Raw genomic sequence first — 23338 nt, 5'->3', positions numbered from 1 at the left:
CTCTTAAAGAAACGGGATATAGTTTGGTGAATGCATAATAAATAAACCAGGTACTCTCTCAACAAGCTATTCCATATGCACTTCAATCCAACAAAAATATCATACTTTATTACCGATTAACAGAAAATAAAGGATTAGTGATTTACCAAGCACCAAATGGATAGGACAATTATACCTAAGTTCTGATTACAAGAAATTAAAGCTAACAGAAATTTTTAGAAGCGAAACATCTTAGACAACAAAGTAATTATATAGTACTGTTGTTCTTATAATTTATAGAATGCATGTTTTGGAATTTATGATTTGGGTTGGATTGTTTGCTTCTTCGTCACACATTAAGGTTTATAGTTGTCCTTCATTTCACGAAGTTTTCCCAACAAAGTAACAGGATCAGAAATTCCAAGTTTCTTTTGAACTTCTGGAGCAATGCATCGCATAAATGGATTGATCCTCTTCTCTTCGCCAATCGTGGATGGAACGGTGACATTTAGCTCTGTCCTTTGGTCCCGAGCCCAGGATATTTTATCCTGCATGTACTCATTGTCCGGCTCCACGCTTAGGGCAAACTTCAAGTTGCCTATAGTGTACTCGTGCCCGCATAGAACGTTGGTCTCGTTCGGCAAATTTCCCAGCTTCTCAATCAAGGCGTCATGCATTTGTTCCGCGGTTCCCTCAAAGAAGCGTCCACATCCAGCGATGAACAATGTGTCGCCAGTGAAAACAGCAGGCTTCTGAACTACAGGATTTGCAGTTTTCAGATAATAGCAGATATGACCGGATGTATGACAAGGTGTGAAAAGGCAGTCGAACTCCAATGATCCCAAAGTAATTTTATCGTCTTGTCCCACCTTTAAAACATACAAAAACCCATCAATACCAAATTGCCAAATAAACATTATTTATTATTAAAGAATTAGGAGTTAAGAGGAGAAATATTAGGCTCCCATGCTACAGCTACAAAATGCTAATGATGAAAAGAAATAGGGGAAAACGTTGTACACCATGTATATACAATATACTAGATTACCTTATTTGTCAGTGCATCAATTCTATCGTCACCACCATAAACGGCAAGCTTTCCTCCTTCACTTGCAACAAGTTCCACCAGTTTCTTGTTTCCTCCAGCGTGATCACTAAAAGTTATTAATTAGTTATGAGTTATTTTTGCCGATGCAAAAATCGTGAAATAATAATTGGGTATACGCATGATGATGAGTCGTAAGAATCCCAGTCAACGTTGCCTTCTGATCCTTGGCTTCTTTCAGCATATACTCGGGATCCAAAGGATCGACCTATAATGAAATGAATTAATATAATTTTATACAAAACGAAAATGTCAAAATTAACTCACCGCAAATGCTTCCTTGCTTCCCTTGTCCACAATCTTCAAAAAATATAAAAACTCATATTACTATATATCATAATTATATATAATGAAAATTAATTCACAAGTTGTGAATCACAACGGCATTAATTAGAAACTAATGGTTTATTAATTCTTTATTACCAAGTACATCAAGTTATCTTGGGCGGCTGGCAAAACTAGAATTTTCCAGTTAGCATTCTCCAACGTTTTCTTCTTGCTGTGCTTATCACCGTCCATCTTTGAAAATGAATAATTTCTCAAGTTTGAGAATGTAACTGAATTTTTGCTGATAGGCTTGAACTTGTTCAAAACTTGTAGGTGTCCAAAGTTTATACTCGCTTCTAAAAACAGGCAAAATAATTTAAGCAAATAATTAATTAGTAGTTTTTTCCTTAGAGTATTTAATAATAATAATAATATTGTTTTTTCCAATTGCTGAAGTTTAAATTGGACTGGTTTCATTACCTTTAGCAACAATGGTGCAACTTTTCTGAAATAGAAGCCGACCAACCAACATGACTTATGTTGTACCGCCCACCATCTACCATCTACCCTATGCTACCGTACGGCATCTACTTTTTTATCATCTACCTTTCTAAAAATCTCAAATTCCCCAAAAATGTTAAAGTGCCCCAAATCTTCGGTATTTATAAATCCACCCCCACAATTTTTATGGGGCAACGTGAGATACATTGGGGCAACGTGAGATTTTATTTCATATTGGGGTATCGTTCGTTTTTTAGCGAGCGAAGCGAGCAGGTTAGGTTAGGTTAGATTCATTTGGAATGGACTTTTTCACTCATTATTCCTTAATTATTAGGTTAGGTTAGATTTACTAGTTACGGGAAAAGTGTGAAATGCTTAGCTAGCTAATCTAGCTAGCTAGCTAGCAGAGCTACCTAGCCTATCTAGCTAGCACAGCTACCTAGCCTAGCTAGCACAGCTACCTAGCCTAGCTAGCTAGCTAGCACAGCTACCTAGGTTGTATCTATCCTAGCTAGCTAGGTTGTAACTAGCCTAGCTAGTTAGGTTGGCTAACTAAACATTTCACACTTTTCCCGTACCTAGTAGATCTAACCTAACCTGCTCGCTTCGCTCGCTAAAAAACGAACGATACCCCAATATGAAATAAAATCTCACGTTGCCCCAATGTATCTCACGTTGCCCCATAAAAATTGTGGGGGTGGATTTATAAATGCCAGAGATTTGGGGCACTTTAACATTTTTGGGGAATTTGAGATTTTTAGAAAGGTAGATGATGAAAAAAAAGGTAGATGATAAAAAAGTAGATGCTGTACGGTAGCATAGGGTAGATGGTAGATGGCGGGCGGTACAACATACATGACTTGACTCGGCAATTTTCTATCTTTCCTTCAATTCAAGGTAACCACAAGTTTTTGGTTCACATCACCCCCACCAAAATTCGCAAAATCTCTCTTCTGTTCGCATTTCACGACTTACGTCACTCCAGCCAGAAACGACAAATATTATTTTTTAAATAGTTACACCTGGAGTTGGGTGAGTGTACTTTTTAATTAGTGTCAGGTAATAAAAGTTGTTAAAAATGAAAGTATCGCTGCTGAGAAATGGAACAATTTCGATCCAACGGGACGAAAATGATGAAGAATTTAGAAATTTTGCGCAACTAAAGGATTCGATTGCAAAACGATTGGTAAGTTTGAAGTTTGTTCTATGCAATTAACCATATTATAAGTTTCCGTATTAAGATTTTTGTAATAATTTGTATTGTAGGGAGTGACCACACATGAATTGTATTTAACACAACAAAACAATGAGAAATTGGTCAATTGCGACCAACATGTTTTGCAATGTGAAAGTATCCTTGTACATCTCAGAGTGCTTGGAGGAAAAGGAGGTACGTTCAATAACTGGCGAGATTAATTTGTCATTTGATATTGTATATTTGTATGTATGTAAATATTTGTGTGGTGTTCAGGTTTCGGATCTATGCTACGAGCGATTGGGGCACAAATTGAAAAGACAACAAATCGTGACGCTTGTCGTGATTTATCTGGACGTAGATTACGCGACATAAATGAAGAGCAACGGTTGAAAAGATGGTTTTCCAAACAGAAGGAGCGAGAAGAGGAAAAAATTGAAGCCAAGAAACGAAAATTGGAAAAGTTAAAGACTTTTACCGAAGGTCCACCCTTGCCAAAGATTGAAGATCCAGAGTATAATAAGCAACGGGCAGAGATGGCGGATTCCGTGTATGAAGCGGTCGATAAAGGTTTGGTCAAATGCATGTATGCCGTTTACTCTGAGGTCAGTTTTAATATATGCAATGCTGTGATATTTTAGGATTCGATCATATCAATAAACCGGGCACAAGCTCAACAGTAACTGCTGTCGCCACATCTTCTTCCTCAGATGAGTCTTCAAGTGATGGAACGAAAGAGAAAGATCCAACGGACGTTTCAACGCCATCGGCATCAACATCGGTACCAATTACTTCATCTTCCGTCGATGCACAACCCCCAGCAAAGAAAAAAGTGTTTAAGAAAACAATGTAAGAACCTTATAATTCAAACAATATTTTTTTTACAATATAGAGTATGCTTTTTACATATCAATGTTTTGTAATAAATAGGATGGATGAAGACCTGGATAGCAGTTGCACAAGTAGCGATGACTCGGACGACGAATCAGCCCCTAAGAAGGCGAGAGTCGACATACCATAAAATTTAATTTTTGTCAGGTTTTGTACAGTTCAACCAAGAATATTTAGCAATTCAATTCTAAATAAATAAAGTTATTGTTACTGTTCTTATTATTCTCAGTTGCTAGAATTGATTCAGATCCACAATACGTCGATATACGCAGCAATGCATTGTTGGGTTAATTTGCATGGCAAGAACTAAATAGTTTGCCTAAAGACCTAATAATTTGCATGCTAGAGGCAAACAGAGATATGAAAATAAGTCTTGGCTTGCGAAATTATTTTATTTACTTGTGTATGTATAAGTATGTATGTACATATTCCAGGCTTCATCTTACATCTTATTTTACGTCGTCCCAGTCACCAGTGCATTTTAATTTTATGGAGCAAATCCATCAAGTTGTAGTTTTTATTTTTTACTAAATCAAAATTTAGCTCAATAATTTAAATAATGAAACTAGTCAATTTTAGCTCGTTTATACTCTTAACTATTAATCTAATCCTCATGCCAAAAACCGAGTCTCATGCATCTCCTGATATCAACGACCTGATTCAGGAACTTGTTCGAGGACATTTGATGGATCGGGGAACTTCGATGTTGAAAGATTTTGGAAAATCTGCCTTATTTAACAGTCCTTTGAATATATTTAAAAAGTTGGGCCCCAACACTGCAGACGGTGACGGTGGAAATATTAAAGATTCAAAAAGTACTGTTGAAGAAGCTCAATCATCGTCTGAAGCTGTCGATTTTGATGCCGACCCAGCCAAATATATTACGACAATAAAGCCATTGGCGACTTGTACTGCTGGAAGGGATATATCTTCAATTTTATACCCCTGGCAGATATTCGATTTTAAAAATGAAGTCAGTCTAAATCAGCAAAACGCTAGACTATGCGTCCCTCTCGTTGTTTGTGGAAGTCATATATTTAACACGGGAAGGGGTCAGGATGTCGACATTTGCGAAAGAGGTGATACTACTGCTACTTCAGTAGGAAAAAAATCATCGATGGGCGTTTGCTGTCCTATGGGTATTGCTACTTAATATTTATAATCCTAATCTCAAATCCTTGATTTATTCTGATTTATTATTCTGAATTATTCTACGTTTGCTCTATAGAATCAATATTTCCGAACCTCGGGAACATTACTCCTCTGAATTTCCTACTAAATATTTCATCTCGAACCATTAAACCCGTCAACCCACGTTTTCATCGAGTTTTGTCCAACGGGACCCAGGTAGCAATGGAGACAATCAAGAAACTGTATCTTTCTCAGGAGGAAATGAAGCTGGCTGGAAATTCTCAACATATGTCGACAATTTTGGATGATGTTCTACTAGAATCGAGAGATGTTGGTGATGGAGGACTCGGCCTTGTGGAAGTTACGAAAGCCATAGCTGAAAAGTAACCATATTTACATAATACTACGTACATATTTACATAGGTCAAATCTAACTATTTTTAACTTTATTTTATTAGGTTGACTGGTAGTTCCAGCCTTATCAAACAAGTACCCGCAGCCTCAGTGGTGGGAACTTTTACAAGTCGCATATTCTGTCCATTACTCGAAGATACACTAAAAACTTCTTGTCCTCAAACGACTCTTCGTTACCGTACTTTTGACGGATCCTGCAATAACATGAATGCCATTACTGTAGGACAAATTTTCGAACCCTTGGTCAGAATCACATCGTCTGCATACGAGGATGGCATTTTCTCTCCTAGAAAGTCTTCCTCGTATATCGGGAGCGGTGGAAATAGGGCTAGATGAGTTATTTATTTTAACATACCATGATTAAATTGAAAATACATATGTTAATTAATTAGTATGTACATAGAACTACATATATTTTCATTCTGCACAGATCTTCCGTCACCACGAAAAATTGTGTCAGTCATCTCCTTGGGTGTCAAACGTCCTTCTTCTCAATTCACGTTTGGGTTTGCAGAGCATGGTCAATTTGTTGGGAACGACCTGTCCCAAATAGTGAGCTATGATTTAGGTCAAGATACAAAGATTAAATGCTGTACCAAAGAAGGAAAGTATCTTGACAAACCTGCAGAGCAACACCCACTTTGTTTGAATATTGACGTCCAAGCGGATGATCCATTTTATTCCACCTTTGGAGTACAGTGTTTACCATTTGTAAGGTAATATGTTCATGCGTCTGTTAATACATACTGCCCCAGTTTATTTTATGTAAATCTCACTGGTGGGGGTCAACCTTGCCTCGTAGTTTATGATTTAATGAGTATGTGGATATGCTGCAAAACGTTTTATATTTAGTTGTTTATGTCGAATCCCATAATTTTATATTGCATAAAATTTGTAAGGTCCATGGTGTCCTCAAAGCAGTGCGCCATAGGGGCTGCCCAACAAATCAATCAAGTATAAATTATAACAGTAAAAGAGTGAAATGCTGGACTAAAAGTTTATGTTCCAATTGTAAGATGCTTTAAATCCTATTCCGTAGGTAACTCACTGGTTGGATTTATCTCAAATTTATGGTTCCTTGGATCGTGTTTCTAACTACTTGAGAGAATTCAAAGCCGGACGCTTGAGAACATTCGAGTATCAAGGGAATGACTACCTAACAATTGATCCGTCATGCAATTTAGCTCTACACTCTGGGAAATGTGGATTTCGAACAGGTTTGCAAAGAATATCAATTAACCTTGCATTTTACATGTGTTATGGACTTGCAAAATTGTTTATATTACGTACTCATATTTCATGGACTAGATTAATCTAAAAATTTCTCATGTCATCATCACAGGTGACTCACGAGCTAACAACAATTTATATTTGACCATGTTGCACACTCTTTGGCGAAGAGAACACAATCGAGTTGCCAATATTTTAACCACTTTCAACCCTACATGGAGTGATGAGATCTTATTCCATGAAGCCAGGCGTATCGTAATTGCCGAGTATCAACACATCACATACAATGAATTCCTTCCTTTTGTTCTTGGTACACAAATTCATACTGAAAAGAATTACAATTGGTATTTTACCTAAACGCATTCTCTTTTATGGTCTAGGCTCAAAATATTCCAAACGATTCAATCTTCTCCCAAAATTCGAGGGCTACACAGAATACAACTCGGAGGTTGACGCTTCTGTGTCGAATGAACATACAACGGCAGCATTTCGCATGGGGCACTCCACCATTCCAGATTTTCTGAAAATAATTTCAGACAAGAAAACTATATCCACGATTGGGATGAAAGATTCGATAGAACACCCACTGAAAATAATGGGTGACGAAATCCCCGACAGTGTCATTCGAGGAATGAGTAGAATGTCAATGAACAACGTAGATCAAACGGTTATCCAAGAGGTAAATACATACATACACGCTAACTAAATCCGTTTATTTCAAGTAGTTGTGTTCCCTACAAAATGTTGCTCTACAGGTTTCCAGTAAATTGTATAAACCACCCTCATCGCTTTTTGGGATGGACTTATTTTCCATGGACATTCAGCGAGGGAGAGACCATGGGCTTCCAAGCTATGCCCAGGTCGTAAACGCACTCTCATCATATTGTGACCTCCCACCCATCTTTAGTTTCAAGGACTTTCAAGCCCTGTCCATTAGCCTTGAGAAGGTGAGGCAGCTTCAGGAAGTGTACGACCACTTTGACGATGTGGATTTATTCATCGGAGGGCTAATGGAGGAGGCTACGCCGGGTGGAATCGTTGGCCCAACATTCGCATGCATTATTGGAGACCAGTTTTCTAGAGCAAAGTTTGGGGACAGGTTCCATTATACACATGGACAATTGTCCAACTCATTATCAACAGGTTAAATATTTACATGTTTATATGTATTTTTTAATTTGCTAACAATTCATATGTACATAAGTATACCTAATAATACATATAACTGTCAAATTTTATATAACGTTCCAGACCAACTTCAACAAGTAAGGAGGGCTAGTGCAGCTCGAGTTTACTGTGACAATAGTAAAGATATCCATGAAATTCAACCTTTGGCATTTCAAAAACCTTCGAGTTTCAACCAACTCGTGGATTGTTTCGACCAGGTTGTGATACCACGCGTGGACCTTTCTATGTGGAAGAACCAGAATCCATCCAGTGAACAATAATATTTAAGGTGCAGGAAATAAATTTTTAAGTTTAGATAAATGTATGCAAGAAAGACTGTAACATATTACATGTAATTTCAATACTTTGCTTTATTCATTTCGTAAATAAATTCTACATCATCCATGAATAGCGTTACACATTTATTTATTTATATTAAATTATTACACTTGATTCTGCGAGTTCAACAAACAAAATTATATCTTGTGGGTGTGTGTCTAATGTGTACGGTATTCACCTCGAGTACAATATAATCTCATATTTCATGCAAAAATTCATCACTTTAATTTCAGCACTAAAGTAAATAGTTAACTTAAATATAAGTACAAATATTACGATTAGGGAAAAGGAAGTAATAGAGGTATATTTCGGTATATTTTATTAGAATACTTACATATTTAAATATACTAGTTTATATATGCGTTAAAGCGGTTGCCTCTTCACAAGGTTGTACACACAGAGTATATATGTACGTAGGGATGTCACGGACAAAAACAACACATTTTGATAGGGAGCGTAGAAAGTCGCCAAAAATCTCTTCTAGTTTGGAACGGACGAACAGTCAATTAATTGTACAAGTACAAGTTGTACAACGTACGTGTACACGTGTGTTAATTTTCTAAGATCATGGTCAATAATTAGTGCGATCTGATATTGGTTGGATTGTTATACAGCAAATAAGACCCAGAAGAGAGTCCCAAGTTCATAAGTCGTACATATTTATGTATCTACATAGTCGTAAGATTTTTTCACTAAAAGCTCGCAAGTGGAGAAACACAGCAGGTGAGTGACAAAATTTACACCTGACTGTTTGTTGGCTACTATTTTGTTTGTTTGTATACTAATAAATTCAATACTGATACTGATCTATTTTTACCACTGAGAAAATGGATCAGTTTTATAATTGGGTTCAGTGAGTAATGGGCATAAGCTACTAAAACCTCAGCAAAAGTTTTCAGGCGGTTTCTTTTGCTTCTCCTTGCAAATCTGTAGAAGAATCATTTTCGGGAAGCACGTTGCAGTCAGATTTTTTTGATGAAATAGCAGATTTAACCTCGGCTTGATCACTATCGCTTGTGCTTTCGCCATTGTGCCCATTTGTCGTCACTAGTAGTAGATCGCCATTCGATTTTTCATCTTCATTTTCTTGCTGTTGCTGTAGAGGTTTATCGTCAGGTACGGTAACTGCAGGTTTGCTACTACTGGAGGACGAATCGTCCTGATAAGCTTCAAGCTGTGGTTCAGCAGCGGTAGTCACAATTAAAACTTCTGTCTCTGGACAATCTCGATTCTTTTCGACTTCACCTCCTTCAGCGTCCGAGTCTCGTTTTAACAACCTCGACTCGCTGCTTGTAGCGTCAGCAAACTGCAGGGATAGATAAACCATGAATCATTGAAAATCAATACAAGTTGAAGTATGTATCTACATATATATTTGACAATTGACGTAATTAATTACATCAACTCTATAAAAATTGTTACTTATGTTAAACACATCATGCATTAAACCAAACTCACATTTTGTGCCGAGTCACAAGACTGCAGAGTAGGGTTACATATTAATGTTGCACCACTTTCCTCTTCAGAATTGGAGGTAGCTACAAGATCTGAAGATAGCGGCTTCGAGGGAAAGGGAACTGTCTTCGCATCCTCTGATAACATAGCACAAAACACAAACGATTAAACACTTATTGGAATCAATGTAATAAATTGGATTCCATCACTTGCTAAGCTAATGCATTTACAAAAACAGTGAACTATCATTAAATCATCATGCAGAAAGCAAGGGAACAAAGGAAAATCTATATTTATATATGGATGCGCATGCATGGTTTACTAACTATGGAATGTTTTAATCTAGTCTATAAATCTGTAACTTAAAAATCAACCTATCAAATCAATAACACAAAAAAACTCACACTGCAAACATATTTACTTACTCTTCTGTACTCATTATACAATCCATATAGAGAATCACATCACAATAGTTTGTAAATGCATTAAAAGTCAAAGGGTAAAACGAGTAAAAACATGTCACACATTACATATACAATAAAAAATCAATAGCAGTGAAAACTCCTCGGGCACTCTCCAAACTTTGAAAAATTGCATTTAAAATAATTAAATTTACCTTCGTCATGCGAATGATGGTCAGTAATTAAACTGGACGGACGGGAATGTGACGGACTAGCGACGGATGAAACACTCAAATTTTGGAGACGATCTTGATACCCATGGTTCTGCTCACGGACTCTGTGCAATTCCTATTCACACAATACAACATTGGTTACAACATGACTGTAATATTATTGCAATTTATTAATTACATATGTAGATTCTAGTTTACCTGTCTTCGTAGTTCTAATTCTTCTTCTTTCCTTTCAAATTCGCTCTATAAAATAGATAAAAGTTATTCATAAATATAGTAATCATTTAACCAGAAAAAAATCAATACGATATATATGTACATCGTCACTTACTAATATGTGCGTCAACATTTTGTTGAGATTTGCATGAATAATCTGCTGCTCCCGATTTGATTCTGAATACTCTTTTGTGGACTTTTGATTACTAACTATTCCTATTAGCCTGTCAACTGTGAAGGCATAGAAAAAAAAATATTTAGATTTTTTAGGTTTTAAAATAGGTATCCATTATTAATATTATTATATTTAAAAAAATATTGAACCTCAACTAAACTCACCATTATTTATACATTTGACTATAACTTCCTTGGCATCTTTCGAGTCGCACAGAATATTTACCGACGAGTCGTCGAGGGTGGGCGTGGGAGGAATGTGAAATAGTTTACTGGCAATTCGCAGCTTTTCTTCTAAAGCCTTCTGCACTTGCAAATCTGCGCGTCTTAGTTCCTCTACAATAAATTTTCATTTTCACAATTTAATAATAACTTAACCTGGACAATTTGAAAAAATTAAACCGGAAGGGATATCCATAAGAAATTGAAGAAAATGTTTAAGCTGGATAAAAAATCTAACTGCATAACCACCCCCCTCGAATCAAAGAAAAGAAGAAAAGCAAAGTGAAAAACTGAAACCCCACAAAATATGGATAAAAAATATTTATATATTAGAGAGTGTTGAATAAGTGATGCAAAAGTACCATGAGGCGAAAGAACGGCTTGTGCGAATTGAATGTCACGAGATGTTACGACAACTTCGGAGGGATCAACAAGTGGCGAACTCTGCGTTATTTGTAAGAATTCGCCTTCTTTTGGCCGACCACCCATACTTGCGGAACGGCTCACTTTTGTCCCTTGAACTTGTAGACGACCACTCCCATCACCTGTACAAGCAATCCCATCGCAATCAGTCAAATGCTATTTTTGTACACGTTAAGGCTGGAAATTTCGGGGTAAATTCCAAATCGTTTGGTAAGCCCCAAGCGTATTTGATTGGCAGAAGTGTGTAGCAATATTAGATAGCACCACATACCAACCAAAGGGGATTCAAGAATTCAAAGAACCTTGCCCACAAAACTATTTAAATAAATTTTAGTTAAATCGTACCTGATTTTTCGGGAGAACCTGGACTCTGAATAGGATCAGAACATGTAGACTCTGGTGCAGGGCTTGGTTCTTTAGAAACGCTTGGTGTCGCCATCGGAGGAAACAATTGCCCGGATGAATCTTTTTCACCGTCCCCATCTGCTCCCACACTAAAATTTAAAAAATACAAGGATTTTTTTACTACATTTCCATTTACACTCATCCCACCTTGACTCTACTCTAAATAAGAGGAGGTTTATGAATGTACTTCCTTCAAAAAATGAGGAATAAATAGTAGGGTTGCCGCGGGTAGCGAAAATGCTACCCGTTACCCGCAGCACAACTACCCGTACCCGCACGGGTACCCGTTACCCGCTACCCGTTATGAGAATTAGGTTAAAAACTAGCCACGCTTGAGAATAAGTTGGATTTGATCAATTATTTGTTCATTTGAGTTGATATGTACTTTGAGATAGTGCTATGCAAGTAACGCATGCCTTTTGGCTTACAATTGGATCGTTTTTCAAGTTATGTTGGTATTTCTTAGCGATTTATGCATATCAAAAAATTAAACCAACAAATAGGAATTACATTGCACTAATTTGTCCATTGAATGAACAGTTTAAAGGAAACTATTGCGGGGGCAGAGTTCAAAGTCCACCATGGTTTTTGTCCATTGCAGGAAAACGATACAGAACATTTCCTTAAAAATTAAACTTTACAGCCAATGTTATTCTTCGAAGAGGCCATTTAAAGGAAAGATAAGTATCACGTGATTCCTAATTTTTGGCTTGAGTTTTTGATAAAAATATACTCGCTGTGCAATTTTGGTTTAGCTTGAAAAAGGTTCAATTTTTTGTTGGATTTTTTCAAATTTTGATTTAACTGAAGTTTTCATTCAAAAAATTGTCTACAAATACATTTTTTGCTTTCAATCGGATTCAAGTTTTTCATCCTCAAAGAACAAATTAAAACCTCGGCAGTCTTACATAAACAAATACACACAAATACAGGTCACATTATTACTGATATCTTAGAGCAGGCAAACTATGCTTGAGAAACAATATGTAATTATTCCGCATTTTCTGAACGTGAAAAGTATTTGAGGCCGGCATAGGCTTCTGTGGTTTCCTTAAAGATACGCTGGTTATAAACGCTTGTTGCTGGCAAATGACAAATTTTGAAATGGAAAAATAATAAATTGACGCTTTTGTGCGTAAATGGACTAACTTGCTGCTAACTTTCTTTGTGAACTGATTTACGTTGAAAATTAAATAAAAAACTAAACTACCCGTTACCCGTGCGGGTAGTCCTCGCTACCCGCAGATAACGGGTACCCGCAAGAATCGTGCGGGTATGCGGGTAACGGGTACCCGACCCGTTACCCGCGGCAACCCTAATAAATAGTCCAATCTGTTATATAAGTATGCCCAAGCTACGTGCAATACCGAAGGGAGGTAAAAGTACAAGGGAATCTGGGAATGAATTTCGGATTTCGGCAAATTTTGAGCTCTCAAAGAAACCAAATCTGCACAAAGAAATGTTTACCCACCAGAGATTGGATCAACTTTTAACGCCCACCCACACATGTTTTGCATAAATGTACGAATAGATTAAGCTTTACAGATATTTATGAAAGTTCTGAATCACAGCTCTAAAACTCTCTACAACGTTTATTCTTAGGTGAAGTTATGATGATACAACAAATCGACATGATCCGGTCATTTCGCGTCAGAATCAGTATCCTGAAGTTCAATTTTAGGTCGTGAACCATATGGCGCATCGATAAAGACGCAATATAATTCACAGGGACAAAATACTTATATCTTCTTAATTACACTATCTTTTGCTTCACCTAATACTATCTACTTTGGGGATTAGTTTAGATTTATTTGCAAACATTCACCCTGATGAAAATTAAAAGTATTTTACTATTTTTACGAAGAGCATGCAAGATTTGTGTTGTATTAACGAACGACGACGACGTAAGGTCTCATGATGTGTAACATCATGAGACCTTATGCAAACATCTTGAACCAGACTCCCACGCCAGCAGGGATAAAGAAGAACAATAACTTTTGAAATAATGCTTACTCTTTTCCTTGTACGTCAGATGATGCTAAAGAGGATGGAATGTTGGTAGCGGCTGTGGTACTGCTGATACTGTTTGAATTTGAATTCTGCAAATTCTCCGACCGCCTTGTCTCCTGTCGGTTCTTATAATCGTCCGCTGCCTTCGTAATATGGTGAAACCATCTGGAAATATTCCAAAAAATCAAATGTTAAGCATAACATACAAATAAAACCAGTATAAATTAAACCTAAAGTAATTATACTACAATTGTATATAAATTGATTCATCGCATATGTACGAGTTCTAAATCACATTAAAATGTTTCACGGTTTTACCGTAGAACTTCTACGAGGACAGAGGATGATAGATAATACCTGGATGCTTGGTTCTGAACACCGTTAAAGACATTTTTTAAAGGGTTGTGATTATTATTCCCTGCCATTCTCATTAGGAATCCAATTCTTGTAAGGTTCAAAATTTGAAAAAAAACTAGACCACTTTCTCCACACCACCAATCTGATCTGATGACGAATAACTGTCAAACTTTACTTGTTGCAATAATTTAATAGCGTGCAATTAGGCATGTCTCACACTACTTATAAATATCTCACGTCAGTAGCAGTAGTTATCCTGCTCCTGGGTGTCTACCTATTCTCTTTGTCTGAAAAATGTGGAGTTGAAACTCTTGAGGAATTTCATTCTCTGAGAGTGGCGGAAGAGCTACATATGCAGAATTTGCCAACAAGATTTGTCAGAAGTTTACAGCGCACGCTACACTAGAAAATACTAAAGAAAAAGGACGATGACGAGTCAAAAAAAGAACAGAACATGATAAGCCAAGAAGCAAGTAGACTTCATTTTTCTCCACACACTGACTTTTTAAACATTTATACTCGGGAGGTAAAACTAAACTCAACTAAAAATCCGAGACGGGAGAGGATTTCAATATGTTACTTTGCCAAAATACACGTTGATGGTGTCATCCACCAAGTTTGTATGCACTTTGCCTATAGCTTATACATGGGTTGTTGTTGTAGTGAGGTCAGTATTTCCCAACCTTTGCGAGATTCAGGAGGCGACCAAACTTGCAAAAAAATCCTGAACGTTACATATTTTGTCACACAATATTTCAGATCTCTTTCTCATTTAAATGCCAAAATCAATTTATTTGATTTACTCAGCGTCTGCTTGGGCTTTTCTTGGGTCGAAACGGAAACCAGTCTTTTGACAGGACCAGGCAAGCCACATTAGCTATGCATTTTACACTACAAACCTTAAAGTAACAACAACTGTGCATTTGGGAGATATAATTAGAATGCTTCTGGTTCCCCAACTGTAAGAGTTTTACTGTAGTTTCTTAGCGTACGAACAGTGAGTTCATGCATCAATGTGCAATCCGTTTTTTCAGCACAAGTAAAGCATGAATACGCTAATAAGGAAGGATTATATGTCAACGGGAATTCCCAACCAACAGCCAGACGTTATATATGATAACTTCAATACTTATTTCAATATTCATCATCATCAAACCAAAAGGGTAAAAACTATAGATCTTAAAGAATTATGTACACTTACAACAATTAAGAACAATTTCGAGTTTTGTCTCGGCACTTGAAATGATGCATTTAAACACTGTTTGGCATTTCCAGAAATATTTAAAAATATTGAAACTTGCTTGCCTCATCATCATACATCATTCGCTAATCACGCAAGGTAAGCCTGATCACTGGTTAAAAACCATTGGAGAAACGTAAACAGAGGATGAGTCATTTTCTCCTCTCTCTCGATTTCGGTGGCCTTTAAAAGAGAAGAGCTCATCATCATTTTTTGGACAAGAAGGAGAGTTCTCAAAGTTGTAATTAGTCAAACGGTGTACTTATTATAGACCACACACTGCCACAAAATAATAATAGCTCAGACAGGGTTGACTGAAACTCGTACTTTTATTGGCAGCGTGATCAAGCATATTATGAATTACAGTTTGGCTTCAAATATATTTTCTTATATTTTGCATGGGATGAACCACATAGGTATTAAACATAGGTTCGAATCAAAGCGCATGCATGAGAATGGCTATATGTAAAATATTGAGTTGAGAACTGTTGGGAGCATGAATATATGTATACAGAAGTGTAGGTGAGAAATATGTACATAGAGCCAACTTGTCTCCAAAACGTGTCAAGTAAAAATTGAAGAGACAAAGACCTATTGACGTCAATCAAAGTCTACTTAATTTTCTTATGACGAGTAACCAGATGAATCTATGCATTATTTGGTGAGATCAGCATAGCTATCGTCTCAATAATTTCCAGAAAAATAACAAATAAGACTAAAGACGGAAAACTTACACGTTGCGTTCTTCAGCTGTAGAACATACCAGTTCATACATATTTGAAGATGTAGTGGAAATGAGGAAAAAAGCCCGTTTATCTGAAAATGAATAATTATCAAATTAAAATCAAACGCACACATCTACGTAGTAGTAGTTATAAGAACATATTAAGTGTTGAATATTTACCTGTGGCGACAGGGCGATGATGCAAATTATTTAGCTTGATAATAGGCTTCGCCATCATCCTGTCCGATTTGCCAGGAAATATATTATGTATTTTGAGAACATATCGATCGTCTTGCTTTAACAGGATCACAATCAAGGAATCTGAGAAAGGCGATACATACAAGTACATCAGCGCATATTCATATGGAAATCTTTATGAATACGAAGTATATAACTCGCATAACACGTACCTAAAAGGACAGCTTGCACCTCTTGTAAATCTGACTTTTGTCTGGTAGACTTGGTCATTCGCCACATCAAAGGTCCTGTGGAGAATATTGGTTGATAGGTATTAAAAGACATAACTTAGTTTTGATAATAATAAGATTATAAAACAAAATTTGAAAGAATTATTTTAAATGAATTGAAAGCTTTAAAGGAAATATTGCTTTGAGTTAACGTGGAACACCCTTACCTTCGTAGATTAGCCGATGTTTGGTGAAATCCAGATTCTAGAGTTAGGTTAAATAATAAGTCAAGTCTGTTTAAATAATAGTTCAAAATCGTCTTACCCGAATTTCACTGATGGAAGGATCTGTTTTGTCAATACCCTTTTCAAAAGAAGGTTTGTCCAACTTTCTCTGTAAGTAAGGTAAATATAATTATTTGTTAAGTTGTCAATATGTACTTTTATGAATAATATTGTTATTATTATGTATGTACTATGATGGCTTTAATAGGATTATGTGATCATGTACCTGAATTTCAATCAGTCTTTCTTGATCTTCCGCTTCCTTCTTGGCGCTGTTGACGTGCGTAAGAATATCTTTACTTAGTTCCACAGCTCGTTGAATGTGTTTGTACTCTTCAGAATCTGATGCTGTGCAATTGCACAAGTTTTCGAATAGAAGGGGATATCTGAAAATTTATGTTATTAGTAAGACTACACCTTAAGAACATATATAAATATGTACGTAGTTGTAATTATTATTTATATAAAAAGGTTAACAATTGTCATACTTTGTGAGTCGCTGCATTGCCATTGGAATCATGTCTTTAATTCCCAAACGCCGGCACACCGAATCTAACTCGGACTCGGTGAGAAATGAATTGAATCTTGCATCTTTTCTTCGCTTATCTCTCAGGTTCTCTAAACCAATTTGTTGCTTGGCACAAAAAGTGGCAGCAGCCCGTTTAAAGTTATCCCCACTTTCACCGTCAAACTGTAAATAAACATAAATGTTTATAAAATATACAATAATGAAGAAATAAGTTAATATACATAAGCTAAGTAGTACATTACTTGTACCCACAGGAAATCACACTGAAAAGGTCATACATACCGCAAAACAAACTCATTTTTAGGCATGGATGCCTATTTTTCTGGCGTGATTCCCTGCGTGCACTATACTTGTCATGTTAAAGAAACCTTAGGAAACCTTACCATCTCAAGGAGCACAGGACCAATATCACCGATTAAGGGAGCTTCCATTCTCAACTTTTTAAGAGCAGAGTTGAAGCGGCCATGAATTTCAAGCATTTCATCCAAATTAGCTGAAAGTATATAAACATTTTTATGAAAAATGTATGAGAATTCTGTAAATAAAATACTCCGGGTGCAGTACAATTATCTGAATACAGAAAATGATTCTTTGCTGATATTCATTATACTCGTCTTCCAAATAGATTATACAGTTTAATATATTTAGTCATGAGATAAAGAAGTTACTATTTACTAACCAAATAACATTTGAATTAAGTTCTCCGGGAGAAGTTGTTGTTGTCTGATGGGACGGTGGAAAAGTCGGTCGACTACTTTCAGATTGCGTACGTGGGATCTTTCAGTGTGGAATAGTTCTAAACAGAGATAAATAAATAAGTATAAATATTAAGAGCAAAACATTTCAATATTAACATATTATCATTTTACCATTGAGAACTTCTTGTCGATTTTTCTCCAACCGATCCAATCTATCGAAAGACAAATAATGAATGATAATAGTACACCAAACACACAATGGCAATGAGTTTCATGGACTTGGTTAGATAGCACATTTAACAAGATATTTAATTGTAATAAAATTGTTTTATACGCACGAGGAAAGTGTTTCTTCGGGTACATTTTTTGTCCAATCTGGAGGGTCCTGGTCAATTTCAATGTCCGAATCTCCATCCCACCCAGGCGACGGTTTAAATGGTTCAGAGGAATTCCCAACGGTAGTCTCTGGGGTTTCTGCAATGAGATAAGATCGATTAATTTAAATTGGTCTGTGGTCAGCAGGTGCTAAATAACAATCCAGTTTAATCATAAGGCTACTACTTATTTCTTGACAAAACTCACCAGAACTTCTTTCCCGAAGTGAAGATGAAGAGTTGTTTGATGGAGCTACCAGCTCGAGGGAGGTGCTGGGACTCTCAAGACTTCTACATGAATTCACAACATTGACCAAATTACTACAGTATTTCGCTCAATATTATTGTAAGCATACATAATAAATTAAGGCCTATTTTGTTGGAAAGATTACGCAACGTGGAGAAATTTTAAAGTACCTTAATAAAGATAAACTGGAATTGGAGGAAGACCCAGAATTGTTGGCGTCGGAAAGCTGACGCTGATTATCGAGATCTACATCACTGAAAGGAGAAACAAACTGAATTACTTGACTGTACTCTTTCGTCATATTGTATCACGTAACAGGGTCGTCGTCGTTGTTGTTGTCGTCGTCATTATCATGTTTATTTCGTTCCTGACTTTAATATTGTTCGTACGTACGTTGTATTGTGACATGATGCTGCTAAATATACAATGATGACGATGATCATCAGATCACATCGCGCCATGCTTCCTCTTCCTCCTTTCACCTACATCCTTGGTGTGGTAGGAAGAAAGAAGAAGAAGAAGAGAGAGATTCGTTTGTGGTTCCGGATCATTTATTCGCATGAATAATTCATGCAATTTTATGACCATCACGACGGGCTGCTACTATCTTCCAAATTTCTATCAAATAGTTGTACTTGATTCTTGATGCCATCAGAAAAAGGAGAAAAACTAACTTCTACTCTACGGCATCGTCCCTGCTGTAGTGTACACTATACGTACACATGAACAGATATAATACGTATATACATCCTTGCTAAATCCAATCTATTTGGATATCTAACTTTTTCAATTTTCACCAACAAACCCCAACAAAAATTTAATAAGAGGTCTACGTCGAAAACAAGGAACACCAAATTACATGCAGTATAAACATGGGGTTGAACAAGAGAATTGAGTAGAACCTCAAACTGCTATCCGCAACCAGCACGCTGCTGACATTTGAAGAGAAATCAGGCAGTAAACCAGTAAAATGAAGGGAATTTGGGAAAGCCGTTTCATTTCAGTTTCACGCGGAGAAAGCCTGTCAAACTCAGACGTTTTCGGTGAGGAGGTCCTGAATTTGCTGTCCGTACTACAACTATATATACGCCTCAGACAATAGCCTATCCGTCGAATAAAACAGAATTGGGGAGTTTCACCCTGCAAAAGAACAATAACAAGTGGAGGAGTGAGCAACGTGATGCTGAAGTAGAAGCGACTTAAGCAGGACTTATCAAACAGGACCAATACAACATGAACATGAAGATAGTTTTTATGGCAGGAGTTCCTAGTGAACTAGGACTGACACTGGACTTGGACGTTTGTTGTTCATTCTTTTTCGTTCTCTGTTACTCATCATGAATCCTTATGTTTTGAGATTATGGGATGGTCATATGTCCGTTGCCCTCACTTTACTTTCACCCGCATACATTAACCAGTTTACTGAATTTTATTGGCAGAAGGACAAACCAGATGCAATCTATTTACGTTTAATCCATCAGGTCATTATGTATACACGCTGCTTCTGTGCCTCAGATGCATACTAGAGGCGATGGAGTGAGCATTGCACCATGACCCTGCAGGATGATGAGGATAGTACGTATGTACTTCAATAGATACAATAATAACAACTAATGATTTCACAGAAATGTGGGGCAAAGTGGGCAAATACAAATTCGGTCCTTTCAGAATTACCACTGCAAACGAGACAAAGCAGACAAATTCTCAGCATTGCAATTTAATTTCGCAAATGTAGAAGTCATGTCTCACTCTGATGTGATTCATCTCCAAAACCAGACACAGATATTTAGGATATTTTTTGGACGCGGAAGGAGATTTATTTCACCACATGATATGCGTATATATTTAGGAGGACAATCTCTGTGTGTACAACAATAGCTTTTTGGGTGGAGTTGTGAGTCATTATTAAGATTGTGACGAAAGCGGAGCATTGGAATCCACACGAAAATTGAAACGGAGAAAGGTTCTTTCACATGACATTAGCAGAAAAATAAAACAACTATTAACACAGAACGGCATAAATACTAAAGTAGTCAAACTATCCAGCAGTATCTTCATTCTTCTAGTTCTCTCGAAATACTTAGAAGATTTGAAGCTTTAATTACAGCTTGGTTTAAATTAGATTAAAAGTCAACAAGACAACAACTAACAACACCATGTCTCAGTAATTGTTTGTACAATATGATTAAACCTGCTTTGTACCAGGTAAACACATCCTGAAATGCTAACGTTCGTATTATTAACCTGAGTGACGTCGACAGTTCATGTTTAGAATACTTCGTACTTAAGGGCATTGCGAAAATGAACAAATACCCAGCGTTAATTTAAATCGTTTGGATATGGAAAGATAAAAAAAATGCTAGTTAGCAAAAATTACGACGCAACAAATTCTCCATCACTTCCTTGGAAAGCAATATCATTTTAACTTGTGTGTTGCTCTATGCAATCCAATCTACCATACTTTCAACCTTTGAGGATCGGATGAAAGGGCAAACATGAAATTTCCTGCAGAGTATGCATTTCTCACTTTCCTTCTTCATTTCGGCCAACCAAGGACTAGGGTTTTGCAGAAAAAGCCAGGAAATAATGTCTTTCTTCACGAGAAAGGCCTCACATCAAGTGCACCTATTATTTCCAATGATACTTTCTCAAAGTTATAGTGATGACGAATGCGAAATATTGCAAGTTTGAAATTGCAGGCCAATATTTTCTTAAAATGTGCACTTTCTTCAGAGTACTGAAACCAACAATGAACTGCAACTACATACAACCACAAGGCCACCGATAATAGTGTTACCTATTATCTTATTATACAAAATAAAATATTTTCAACATGCACACTCATCACATTCTTCATTTACATTCCCAGATTGCTTTGTTGAAGCTCTTTCCAACCCTCCAACCAACCAGATCATTTTCCAAGGGGAAAGTGAGGCGATAAAACAAAGTGGTTCCTGCTTCACCTAAAAATCCTCTCCTTCCCAGTTTTACGCTAACACTTTCCCCATTCTCCATTCTCTCCAAGGACGGCACACATCGCCTATATAATTTGTGCACAGCAGTGCATAAGTTTCTTATGCATACATACAAATAGGAGTAAGAAATCTAACATTCTAATATTCTAATTTCACATATGCAGCGTTTCGTTTCTTTGCCCTCGTGGAATGTTATATGTACGTATTTCTTTGGTTAGTTCATTTGTGATAACACGTTCAGATATGACATGATAAGTGAAATAGTTATCTTGTGTAAAATAAATTTATTAAGCATACAAAGATTCGTCTTAATAATTTAGTTAAGCCCGCATTCGTATGATTTTTACCGGGTAAAGAAAATAAAGAAAAGGCGAGGGGGTGAGATCTCGGAGGAAAAGCATATTACTCGACTTCGGAGAAAGCAGCCAAGCTATTTATTTACCTCTCCTCCTCCTCCACAAGCCCACGCAATCATGCTTTACACTGAATGAACATACTGCTGAATTGAATAGAGGCACGGGTGCATATTTAAAGAAGATATCATATGGACATTAAGAATGCCCATTGGCCAGCAAACATACTCCTTCCCACCCACGCAAACACATGTCCAGCTTTTAAGAAGATAATCTGATATATAATAAACTTCCAGCTAGAATATACATGCACAGTTTGTGAGCTCCAACCACTAGACCACAGATATCCTACATCAAATTCAATGCAATGCTTTGAAGAAAAACAAATCGGGTACAAAAATAGCTCAGTTTCTCTTCGTCTTTTGTCAAACAAAACATGTTCGGATATGCCCTTCTCATCTATAAACCGAAAAAAACAAGATCAAGATATGCCCCGCAACGACACCAAAAATGAAATACGTTGTTTGCAACCGATATACACACACGTGGAATACGAATAATGACAGGTAAAAATCGGATTTATTCCAGCTCTTTGAATAAATTTTCAATTTGATTCCAGTTTATTTTTCAACATCTCGCATAACACATTATGCAATCAAAACAAGGGCATGTTGTTGTGAGTTGGATGCCATATTTGTATTCGAAAAAACCCACGCAAATTTCCGAGATTCCGCACGATTAAACTAGTGTCATCATCATTGCCTTGAGCAGTCCAAGTGCGGCATACGTACAATAATAGTGGGCAATACAGAGAGAGGAGTTTTGAATTTCTACGTCATCATTACTTCTTGTTACTCGATTTGACTCACCAGCACGGCACAACAAGTATGTACAGCGACAGAAAGTTGTTGTCGCCAATTTAGCTTCACATGAAATTGTTATGAATGAAATTGGAACGAATGACGCCACAGTTTATTTTTTCACTTGTTTTCAACACAGCCGTGAATCTATTTCAATTTCATGTGTTACCAAAAGGAAACTTTTTCATTGATATAAATTCTCCTACCAAAACACCTACAGATCCTGTATACATGTATGTGCCTACCTATTTTCACTTGATATTTGCAGATATCAATGCATGTCGCTCCTGGCATTATTCTTACAGACAATGAAATTTCCAATTTCATTCAATTCAAACCAAAACTTATTTTCAAATCCCACACATTTACTAACACAAAGTTTTTGACTTTATTTCCATTACCTTCAAGCATTGAACTCACATACGTGGGTATAAAACTTGAGCTCTACATACATATAGACCCAAGAAAGAACACGAGATAAAATCGAATAAAGTGAGAAAACGAATTTTCTTGACTGCGGGGAGCAGCTGGA

At 36.7% G+C, this 23338-nt stretch overlaps 4 protein-coding genes across 12 annotated transcripts in view; 2 read left to right on the top strand and 2 right to left on the bottom strand.

Moving 5' to 3' along the window:
* Window positions 1-69: 69 nt before the first annotated feature.
* Window positions 70-1963, bottom strand: LOC110842675 (hydroxyacylglutathione hydrolase cytoplasmic). The gene is made up of 6 exons (XM_022088458.2): window positions 1832-1963; window positions 1508-1707; window positions 1352-1384; window positions 1204-1292; window positions 1028-1133; window positions 70-848 (listed from the first exon to the last, which is right to left on the bottom strand). Exons 1-6 carry the CDS (start codon window positions 1881-1883, stop codon window positions 336-338), a joined length of 993 nt encoding a protein of 330 aa, XP_021944150.1. The 5' UTR covers window positions 1884-1963; the 3' UTR covers window positions 70-335.
* Window positions 1964-2791: 828 nt separating this feature from the next.
* LOC110842676 (replication stress response regulator SDE2) lies at window positions 2792-4160 on the top strand. Its single transcript, XM_022088459.2, has 5 exons — window positions 2792-3038; window positions 3119-3242; window positions 3324-3617; window positions 3689-3896; window positions 3978-4160. Exons 1-5 carry the CDS (start codon window positions 2931-2933, stop codon window positions 4066-4068), a joined length of 825 nt encoding a protein of 274 aa, XP_021944151.1. The 5' UTR covers window positions 2792-2930; the 3' UTR covers window positions 4069-4160.
* A 217-nt stretch (window positions 4161-4377) lies between these two features.
* LOC110844862 (chorion peroxidase-like) lies at window positions 4378-8289 on the top strand. Its single transcript, XM_022091188.2, has 10 exons — window positions 4378-5077; window positions 5167-5452; window positions 5528-5815; window positions 5912-6199; window positions 6383-6437; window positions 6523-6700; window positions 6826-7023; window positions 7094-7392; window positions 7469-7856; window positions 7965-8289. The coding sequence occupies exons 1-10, from the start codon at window positions 4498-4500 to the stop codon at window positions 8159-8161; spliced, it is 2757 nt and encodes a 918-aa protein (XP_021946880.2). The 5' UTR covers window positions 4378-4497; the 3' UTR covers window positions 8162-8289.
* LOC110844861 (rho guanine nucleotide exchange factor 12) overlaps window positions 8234-23338 on the bottom strand; it is a 66054-nt gene continuing 50949 nt past the window's right edge. For 7 of the 9 annotated variants that reach the window (XM_022091181.2, XM_022091183.2, XM_022091186.2 and 4 more), the window contains 22 exons: window positions 18789-18872; window positions 18580-18662; window positions 18336-18471; window positions 18169-18209; window positions 17979-18095; window positions 17683-17792; window positions 17259-17461; window positions 16997-17156; window positions 16811-16879; window positions 16714-16750; window positions 16490-16564; window positions 16260-16400; window positions 16090-16171; window positions 13762-13923; window positions 11689-11837; window positions 11283-11465; window positions 10864-11034; window positions 10640-10755; window positions 10507-10551; window positions 10291-10423; window positions 9678-9811; window positions 8234-9525 (listed from right to left, as the gene is read on the bottom strand). In XM_022091181.2, coding sequence (XP_021946873.1) covers window positions 9115-9525; window positions 9678-9811; window positions 10291-10423; window positions 10507-10551; window positions 10640-10755; window positions 10864-11034; window positions 11283-11465; window positions 11689-11837; window positions 13762-13923; window positions 16090-16171; window positions 16260-16400; window positions 16490-16564; window positions 16714-16750; window positions 16811-16879; window positions 16997-17156; window positions 17259-17461; window positions 17683-17792; window positions 17979-18095; window positions 18169-18209; window positions 18336-18471; window positions 18580-18662; window positions 18789-18872 — 2842 coding nt within the window. In that variant the 3' untranslated portion in view covers window positions 8234-9114. The remainder of the gene's footprint in view (window positions 9526-9677; window positions 9812-10290; window positions 10424-10506; window positions 10552-10639; window positions 10756-10863; window positions 11035-11282; window positions 11466-11688; window positions 11838-13761; window positions 13924-16089; window positions 16172-16259; window positions 16401-16489; window positions 16565-16713; window positions 16751-16810; window positions 16880-16996; window positions 17157-17258; window positions 17462-17682; window positions 17793-17978; window positions 18096-18168; window positions 18210-18335; window positions 18472-18579; window positions 18663-18788; window positions 18873-23338) is intronic. The other 2 variants (XM_022091185.2, XM_022091187.2) reach the window with 2 other exon arrangements.

Source organism: Folsomia candida, unplaced genomic scaffold, assembly GCF_002217175.1.
Source record: "Folsomia candida strain VU population unplaced genomic scaffold, ASM221717v1 Fcan01_Sc002, whole genome shotgun sequence".
Taxonomy (NCBI): domain Eukaryota; kingdom Metazoa; phylum Arthropoda; class Collembola; order Entomobryomorpha; family Isotomidae; genus Folsomia; species Folsomia candida.
This window is presented reverse-complemented; position numbering and strand designations above follow the sequence as displayed.